The sequence below is a fragment of the Phycodurus eques genome, chromosome 9 (assembly GCF_024500275.1).
Source record: "Phycodurus eques isolate BA_2022a chromosome 9, UOR_Pequ_1.1, whole genome shotgun sequence".
NCBI lineage: Eukaryota > Metazoa > Chordata > Actinopteri > Syngnathiformes > Syngnathidae > Phycodurus > Phycodurus eques.
The window spans coordinates 22,354,563-22,364,253 of NC_084533.1; the positions used below are offsets into that span (position 1 = coordinate 22,354,563).

Here is a 9,691-nt window from a genome sequence, read left to right on the forward strand (position 1 = left end):
GGGGGGGGGAAATCACAAAATATTTCCTCTAATCTTTGTTTTTGTTAACCAGTGAAATGCTGCATACTGTATATACATAACGGACATTTTATTAGGTACACCTGCACAACCTACAATCTCGCTTTACATTGATAATAATGCTCAGTTATGGTTGACGTTTATGCTTGTCATCTTGTTGACTCGTGTGAGACACTTCAAGTAAGTTTGTGGTAACTTATTAAGAGGATTCCTCCTATCATAGTCCTACATTTATGTCTTTATGATCATACATTACGGTTTCATGGCTCGTGGTGAGAACAATGCACGTGAAATAAAATGAGCTGGCCCCCTAAAAACATTTTACAATAGACTAAAGACGGAAATGGTGCAGCTGGGTAAATATATTACTCAACACCTTTGGGGATCTTTCTTGGAGGTCCTTGGAAAGACGACGAGGAAGACTGCGAGAATGTAAGTCATGCATTTACCTTGTTACATTCAAGTTTCTGTTTAAGTAATTGACCTCGGAACATGATCCCATATGTGGCTGCGTTATGACCATGATACTGATTTTGAAAAGATACCCAGTCTTATTTTTTGATTTTGGTCCTGGGACGTTAAAGGCTTATTCTGTGCAAAATTATTCAGCTTTGATATGACTGATTGTACTTTAATGCTTTTCTATCAAAGATTGCATAACATTTGTGTGGTGTATAGTTTACAGTGGTCTACAAGTGCACTGAATCCTACTGAGAACTGTTTCTACCAGCAGTATTATTCAGAGGCGGAAAAGTACTCCCTCTGTACTTAAGTACACAGTAATTTAAAAAATACACATTAATTTCGCTCTTGGAGAGATTCATTAAACTGAATTTGGTCCCACTTAAAAATTGAGTATAATTTACTCTGTGGCCAGTGTCCAATTTTCAGTTATTTTTATCTCAGTCTTTGTTAAAATAACAATGAAATCGTGGAAAGCTATTTAACACTGTTTTTTCATGCATTTCAGAGTAATATGATTACACTTGCACCTAACTATCACTCCAAATTTAGTTTTCTGACAGTGTAATATTTCATTTAATTTTTTTTCTTGTTATATATATATATATATACTAGCATATATATATGTGTATATATATTAGATTGCTAGTTTTGGCTCAGGCTTTTACGCTATCAAAATGTGTTTTGAAAGCGAAATACTTTTTAAAAATTTTATTTAATTACATTTTTTTTAGAGAGGTTGAAAAAAAAAGTACCTAATCCCGATTTCAACGATGTAAGGAGTCGGAACTATGGATGTCTGTTTTCAAATGTAGGGAGTAAAAGTAAAGTCGTCAGAAAAATACTCATTACCTGAAAAAGCTACTTAAGTACATTAAGTATTTGCACTTCGTTACTTCCCAGCACTGCTTTTATTTATTTCCACTTCAACATAAGTATAGCGCGAGTTTGAAAATATAGCTTTATAAGTTGTGCACGTAATTAAATGAACACTTGCATGTTTGCTTAAAAAAGTGAGTTTAATATATTGCGTGGTCTCTGTGTTCACTCAGCTCCCCCACAGTTCCTGCGTGAACACGCATCCACCCACCCACCCAGCCAGCAGCCAGCCAGAACCGTTCCCGTTCCCGTCCCCTCCCATCCCGCCCATCCCACCCACCCCCCCAAATAACTTTGCAGCGTGTCTAATACACTCCAGGCAGGCTTCGGAACATCAGCTACTGACTTTGCACAGAAGACAAGAGACTGGGATTAAAAAAAACTAAAACATAAACCAAACCGGCAGCACTGTGCCGAGGAGCACCCCACGGCGCCTTTAGGAGTCCCCGCCATCATCCCAAGTGGAGAATACTTCGTGAAGAGCAAGAACAACGCTGAATTCTGCAGGTACAACTCTTCACCAACACACGCTGAACAAACCCAAACCGCTTCAAGGGCGTCTTTAGGACAACTTATTTTGGTTTTAATTTGTCACACTCCTAGTGTGCATACACGTGGAATGCACGTGGAATGCATTGAACAATCTGAGTCGTTTCTAGAACATGCATGGGCATGTTGGACTAATTATTAAGAGTTACAGTACTTCGATTTGCTTTTACGCCCAGTTCCTTGTTTGACAGCATACTCGTGGGCCAGTTCATTAGGTACACCTGCATGTGTTTCATGAAGTGACAATACAAGAGCTGCAGCATTAATTCTCTCTTTAACAAATACAGCGGTACCTTGCGATATATGAGCGACCCGACTGGTGAGGTTTTCGAGATGTGCGAGTTGTTATTCAGCTGATTTTCTTTTTGTCTTTGACTTGCGAGCAACTATTTGAGATACGAGCAATGGACGGTGGGAGTCAACTCCACAACAGGGGTGTCACTAGGTTTTATGGACATGGGGGGCTTAGCCCCCAGGGGATGCACAGGAAGTATGTTTATTTATGTTTATTGCCCATCCCAGTTTAAGTTTGCTGTCAAGCGAAACATAAAACTAAGAGCATTGCACTCGTATGTAAACCAGCTACATAACTGTTAGGTTGAAGTTGTCTCTAATGTTTTTTGCCAGCCTCATGAAGTTAAGTAGTTAACGAATGCAACCAAAATGTTACAAACTGCTGTCAGTCTGATGTCTAAAAATAAGTGAAATGAGATCTCTCTCTTTTTTTAAAAATTTTTTTTTTTTTAATAAAAAGTGCATGCGTTTTCTGCTAGCATAGTGACACACTGCAGCAGTCCTCCTTGATTAGTGATGGCGCCTCCTGATGACCAAACTCATCCGCCTGACCGCGGATAGGTCATCGTAGTGGGGCCACTCATTTCCTGGAATCGAGCAGCCACACAAAGCATTCCATGCGTATGCGCAACATTGTTGAGTGTTTTTTTGTAGCGCTACTCAGTTGTGGAGTGTCGTCATGCCACATTGCATCGTGTACGCATCGGCCATTTTTCCGTGTTTCCGCTGTCTGTATTTCTGCTAAATTCAGATTTTGTCAGTCAAATTTAAGTATAGTCAGATTTTGCTGTGTTACGGGGTGCAGTACTTCCCTGAGTGTCCGATCTCTTCCTGACTGAACTACTGTACGTAATTCACTGCTTAGCTACAGTATAAACCTTTTACCAATTGAAGGTGCTAACAAAGCAAAACATGGTCTTAGGACCATGACTTGCATTGCCTTAAATGTCGATATTGTGTTCAATAAAAGGTAAAAGTGATGTTTAATGTTCATTGATTTGATGAGTTATTTACAGTATTCCCTCGCTACATCGCGATTCATCTATTGTGGATACATTACATTGCAGATTCTTTTTTTCATATATCGCGCACATTTTTCCATTTAGCGGGATTTTGAGTATATACTGTAATATCTTTGGGTAAAATAAACACTTCCTGGCCCAAAACATTAAACCTGTAAAAAAAGAAAACATTCATTATAACTCATTCTGTAATTTATCGTTATTTTCAGATGGGGAAGGGGGGGATAATAAATGTGTCCACATACATTTTGGTGATGATTGGTCACAATTTTGTGGTATTAAGCAAGTTTAAGATTTTTTTACATCGAGTGTGGACTATCCAGACACAGGGATTAAAATAATTTAATCTTGTCTAAATGTTTGAATGCACATCTCCATCTTTTTAATGGTACTTTTTGCACAACTTACTGTTCTCTAACAAAAAGTCAAAATTCACAATACTAGATTGATTCAGGAAAAATTCCCACAGACGTCCACTTGTATAACTTTCTGTGACTTTTCCAATCTCTCTGTTGCAACCTGCTTATGACACTCAAAGCTCAAGGGCCACTTTGATCTGAGAACATCCTGGTTGGAGCCTCCGCTTCAACTAGGATCTTCTCAGACCGAAGTGCCATTGAACTTCCATCAGCGGCTTGCAATGGAGAGACTGCAAGAGAATAAAAAAAAAAGTGGAATTTTTTTGTGAACTGATCTATCCAATCCAATCCTCTCCAATATTTTCTCTGTGCGCACACCTCAGAGCCTCCTCTTCCTCGGATGGTTGCCTCATCACCTCCTGGCTCGGATGCAGGAGACAAGAGGTCGCCATGGAGACGGACATCCCGACGGCGTCCAACCAGTCCGTGACATTCACCTCCGTCTTCAACGCCAGTTGTCGCTTTGACGAGGAGTTCAAGTACGTCCTGTTGCCCGTCTCCTATACTCTGGTGTTCGTGGTGGGTTTGACGCTCAACGCCGTCGCCCTGTGGACCTTCGTCAAGATGCGTCCGTGGAACCCCAGCGCCGTCTTCATGTTCCATCTGGCCCTCTCGGACCTCCTGTACGTGCTGTCTCTGCCCACGCTCATCTACTACTACGCCAACCGCAGCCACTGGCCCTTCGGCGTGGCGGCATGTAAAATTGTTCGCTTTCTGTTCTACGCCAACCTCTACTGCAGCATCCTGTTGTTGACCTGCATCAGCGTGCACCGTTACATGGGCATCTGCCACCCCATCAAGGCGCTCACCCTGGTAAAATCCCGCCACGCCCACCTGGTCTGCGCTTCCGTGTGGGCGGCGGTGGCCATTTGCCTCGTGCCCAACCTGATGTTCGTCACCACATCGAGGCGGGACAACGACACGCTGTGCCACGACACCACTCGCCAGGATTCCTTCGAGGAGTATGTGGACTACAGCTCGGCGGTCATGGTGCTTCTGTTCGGCGTGCCCTTCCTGGTCATCGTGGTGTGCTACTGCCTGATGGCGCGGACCTTGTGCCGACGCAGGCGGGGCTTGTCCGCCAACCCGGCTTCACGGCATAAATCCATCAAGCTCATCGTGGTGGTACTGATCGTGTTCGCTGTCAGCTTCGTGCCCTTCCACATCACGCGTACCATCTACTACACCGCCCGCGTCCTGGATCTGGATTGCCGCACCCTCAACATCGTCAACTTCACCTACAAGATCACCAGGCCGCTCGCCAGCGTCAACAGCTGTATTGACCCCGTTTTGTACTTCCTGGCCGGTGACCACTACCGCGCCAAGCTGCTCTCCGCTCTGACTGGAAGAAGGCGGTTGACCAGGAGCCAAGCGCACACTCAGTCTCCGGCCCACAGGAGCCCAACCATCGCTCTGGTCTACAAGAGCTTGGATGCTAAAACCAACAGTGAAGCGCAAAAGTTGTAGAGAGTGAAATTGTCTTTTTTAGTCTTTTTTTGCACTGATGGCTAATTTGTGTGATTGGCTGGTGACCAATCCAGGGTCTAGCCTCTCCCAAAAGTCAGCTGGGATAAGCTCCAGCTCACCTGTGGCCCTAATGAAGATAAGCACTATAGTAAATGGATGGATGGAAGGGCAAAATGGTAACATGTATGGAGTTCAAAGTTATTATCGTTATAGACCCTGTAAAATGAGTTGATAGATTTGTGCATGTGCAAAGACTGAGAGCTATGTACTACTCAGGTGTGGAGATATAGTATTAAACTGTTTTTCATCATTTCGGTTTTCCAGATTTCTGGGGGGCGTGGCTAAAACAGGGCCCATTGACGCTCTTTGACCCTGACATGAGTTGCCCCTCCCCCAATATATAAAAAGTTGACTGCCTTTGTTCGTACCAGTGGTTATCCAGCGCAATTTGCTAGCTAGCTGTGCCTACACCTTGTCTTCCCTTCGCATAGTCTGCTGGTGTGGCTGCTTTAGCTCGCCACGTTGTTGGCCATGAGTACACGCATGTCACAGAGAGAAAGGCAGAAGAGTGAGGGGGATATATATAACGACTCGGTGGGATATATTCCAGCCACCGGAGGCTTTAAGCAGATATATATTCGAGGCTCAAAAAAATGTGTAGGCTTCAGAAAGAGGCTTGATGAATTAACATACATTTTTCCAGGTCGTTGTAGTGGTATTTGATTGTCAGTTGAGTGCGACGTGATTTCAGCGTGTTCAACAGACACACCCGCAGCGTTTGTGAGCGGAGACAACGGGTTGATTTTTCAGTTCCTTTTTTTCTTTTTTAATCATTCAAATTTGGCTGGGATGTTAACAACACTCTTCTCTGTCGTGTGTCAAATTTACAAGACATGCTTATTTTCACTTTACAGGGACTTCAACAAAAACTAGCAAAAATTATATTTGCTGAAACATTTCTGTTACATGAAATAAAATTAAAAACGAGAGCTAAAAAACAACAACTGAAATTACAATGTCTGTTCACAAAACAAATTAAAACAGATTATAATTCTAGCAAAAATGTCCTTCGTTTTCCTCTTGGTTAATTTATTTTATACTTACTGCAAGCTACTTGAGTGGATTTAAATTTGTTTTAACTTGGCCTTGCTGTTTTTTATACAATTGAATTAGCCATCCATCCATACGTACATACGTACATATGCATCCATATTGTTAAACTAACACCTCTCTGACAATGTCAAAACGTGAATGTCTTTGGACAGACATACTGCAATCTTTGCAATGGAACTCGTGTTGCAGCTGTACCTAATGATGTGAACAAGTGAACTGCATAGAGCGCTTGCCGCTTCCTCAACATGCTCTCAAACACGCACAGCTGCCAGCTGTTTTTGTCCTTTCACTTTTGACATCTGTTCATTTGCTCTCAATGAGGTGGGGAGGGCAGGGGGGGGGGGGGGGGGGGGGGGCACATCATGGAGTATCTGGAACTGCCTCCTCCAAACCTCCTACACAGGATTCCTTTAATAGCTTTGGGACTTGGAATTGGTCAGGAAAGCAGTGATGCAACATTTGTCAGTATTGGGTCAATACCTACAATGAGAAAACCCACCTACTGTTCCCACTCCCGTCTTATTTTGGTGCCATTAAAGTCGAAAATGTGTACTGTTGTCGTGGTCTTGGGTGCGTTGTAATTACGTGATGTGTGCAACCAATGAACTATAATTACCTACCTACCTATTGCATTGAAGAGGAGCTACTGCAAATTACAAACCTTTAACGTGAGTCAATACTAGGTAAAGATTTGTGCACCCAGACTGAAAGTATGTCATGAACTCAGACAACAAAGATCAACGAAACAACTATACTCATCATTAACTACTGTATGTAGTATTTATCCTGCTCATCTTAAAAATAAAAAATAAAACACCCTTCCCTATGAATTAATGATTCCTCTCCAAAGGTGAAGATCTAAAAGCTTTTCGCATCCATTGTCTGCATTAATTGCGTTTCCACCAGCACCAGCTAAAAGGTCATTTTCCTGACTCTTTGAAATGCTCTCCTGCAGTATCAGCTCAGTTGCACCTCATGGTGGTGTGATATGGAAGTACATCTGTGCCTTCAACGTTTGAATTTCGAAGATGTTTTTAATGGCAAGAAAAAGAAAAAAACAGATCATGTGCTATTTTTATGCCGTCTGAATGAAAAATGCATGTGGCCCTGGTATTTTTGTGCCCTCAGAGTTTGAATTTGAATTGAAGACATTCAATTTATATTGACCTCAGAATCTTATAATGGTACAAAAAAAAAAAAAGAGTCAGTTTTGGACATTTCATGCTTTACGAAAATTCTATGTTACAAATTGAAAGACAAACTTAATATGGCACTGATATACTTCCATAATATGGAACTGCGTGCCATAATATGGAAGTATATCAGTATATCATTTGGTTGTAAGTCAGTAGTCCATACTTTTTATGTGTTTGTAATATTCTACTCACTCTTATGCAGCCAAATAAGTTACTCGTAGAAACATGGAGAGGAGTAGTGGAGCACTGTACCACTATAACCACAATTTTTATTTATTTTAATTAGTAACAAACATTATCAATCCCAAGTGAGACATTATTATCTTTGAGTGTGTGAAATTGACAGAATTGCTCACAATAACGTGACCCAGAATGTGTAATTACACATTATTACACTGTCACAAAGTTCATTTTGACTAGAGTGTAATTGCACATCAATATTTCATTAGAGCGTGTTTTCACATTATGAGATGTAGTTATTGGTTATATCCGGCCTGTAACTGAACAATGTACCTGCAAATGTAATAAAAGTAGGTTATCGGTCAGTTGATGTTGCAGGGAACAATAACAGCACTCCTAAAATTCTACATGTTCTGCAATTGATTAACGCTAGCTTGAGGAGTTAAATTATTTGTCTTGAATTAACATTTCCTTTCAAGGCTCCTTTTTGGCATTCACGTTGGTCCCAATTATTTTTATTTTTTATTATTGTAATTCTGAATGAATGAATTATTTGTTGCGAGGACAATCCAAGATGCAGTTGTTATTAAAACATGTTTTAAATTATACCACATCTAATACTTTGTCTGAATGTATTATTACACTGTCATATTTAATTATCGACAGCATATAACTAATAAGTATATTTTAATAAAGCACTGACACACTGATGAAACTCGAAGGCTTTTAATGATTTTAGACTATAGATCTGTAATTACACATCTATAATTCGTTACAGTGTGTACGCATGATGAGATGTATTTATTGGCTGTGTGCTGCCTTTAATTAATGTACGACAAACATTAAAATGTTTTTTGGGTCATTTGCTCTACATTGCAAGGACCAATCACAGCTGTCCTAAAATTCTCATGAACTGATTAACACAAAATAAATAAAGATAAAAGCTCTTTAATTAGGGTTTTCCTTCCAGGCCGTTTTGATTCACATTGGTCTCTTTTATTCGTATTTTTGTTATTATTATTATTCTGGAGCCAGCAAAGCGAAAAGGATGTGTGTGATATTCTCAGATTTCTGTACTCAAGGACATGAAGAACTATTATCATCCAGAACTTGATTCGTGACATTTACAGGAGAAAAAAAACATGTTTCGTTTTTGTATCCTTGCACAAGTATGAGAAAATAAATTGGCTGTCGGGAACACGTGTCACATGTCTATTCAGAGCAAAAATACCTCGCTGCACCACACTGTATTCACCGCAAAATACATTTCTATCAGCTTTTAGTCCATTTAGTCAGAGGACCTTCAGATGCACGTGTATTTTCACGTTACTTATGCTCCATAAATTCCAATAAATGTAAATTTAGTTGTGAACTCCAGCACCGGAGATGTATTTATTTAAATTTTCTTTATTATAGACTTTTTTTTTCAAATCAGAATTGGATGCAATTGTCCAGAGTTCATGCAAAAAGAAAGAATCAAATTGCCACTGTCAACCATTCTAATCTAAATCTAATGGATAATAATTTTGAAATTTAGTTGGCACAGGCCGGCACGGTGGACGACTGGTGAGCACATCTGCCTCACAGTTCTGGGGACCAGGGTTCAAATCCAGGCCCCGCCTGTGTGGAGTTTGCATGTTCTCCTCCCCGTGCCTGGGTGGGTTTTCTCCGTGCACTCTGGTGTCCTCCCACATCCTAAAAACATGCGTAGTAGGTTGATTGAAGACTCTAGATTGCCCGTGGGTGTGAATGTGCGTGCGAATGGTTGTTTGTTTCTATGTGCCCTGCGATTGGCCGGCGACCGGTTCAGGGTGTACCCCGCCGCCCGCCCGAAGATAGCTGGGATAGGCTCCAGCAGCCCGCGACCCGAGTGAGGAAAAGCGGGAAAGAAAATGGATGGATGAATGGATGGATGGATAGTTGACACAGTCAGAATTACATGAGCAGGTTATTATTGGTGAGATTTTTTTTTTATAGCTCTTGCATTGTATCTCATTAGATTGTGCAGGTAAATGAGATGTGAGTGAATGCAAATATTCGCTACATTATATTTACGAGTGGTGTGCCGTGCATTTCGGACCTGGGCCTTCAG

The 9,691-nt window shown here is 41.2% G+C and overlaps 1 protein-coding gene across 1 annotated transcript; it reads left to right on the forward strand.

The window, feature by feature from the left end:
- The first annotated feature begins 1,673 nt into the window (after nt 1-1,673).
- Nucleotides 1,674-6,523, forward strand: p2ry4 (pyrimidinergic receptor P2Y4). Its single transcript, XM_061685874.1, has 2 exons — nt 1,674-1,866; nt 3,967-6,523. The coding sequence occupies exon 2, from the start codon at nt 4,034-4,036 to the stop codon at nt 5,108-5,110; it is 1,077 nt and encodes a 358-aa protein (XP_061541858.1). The 5' UTR covers nt 1,674-1,866; nt 3,967-4,033; the 3' UTR covers nt 5,111-6,523.
- Nucleotides 6,524-9,691: the final 3,168 nt, after the last annotated feature.

Excerpts from the sequence above, each read along its gene's own strand:
- p2ry4 (XM_061685874.1), top strand. The coding sequence starts at position 4,034 with ATGGAGACGGACATCCCGACGGCGTCCAACCAGTCCGTGACATTCACC.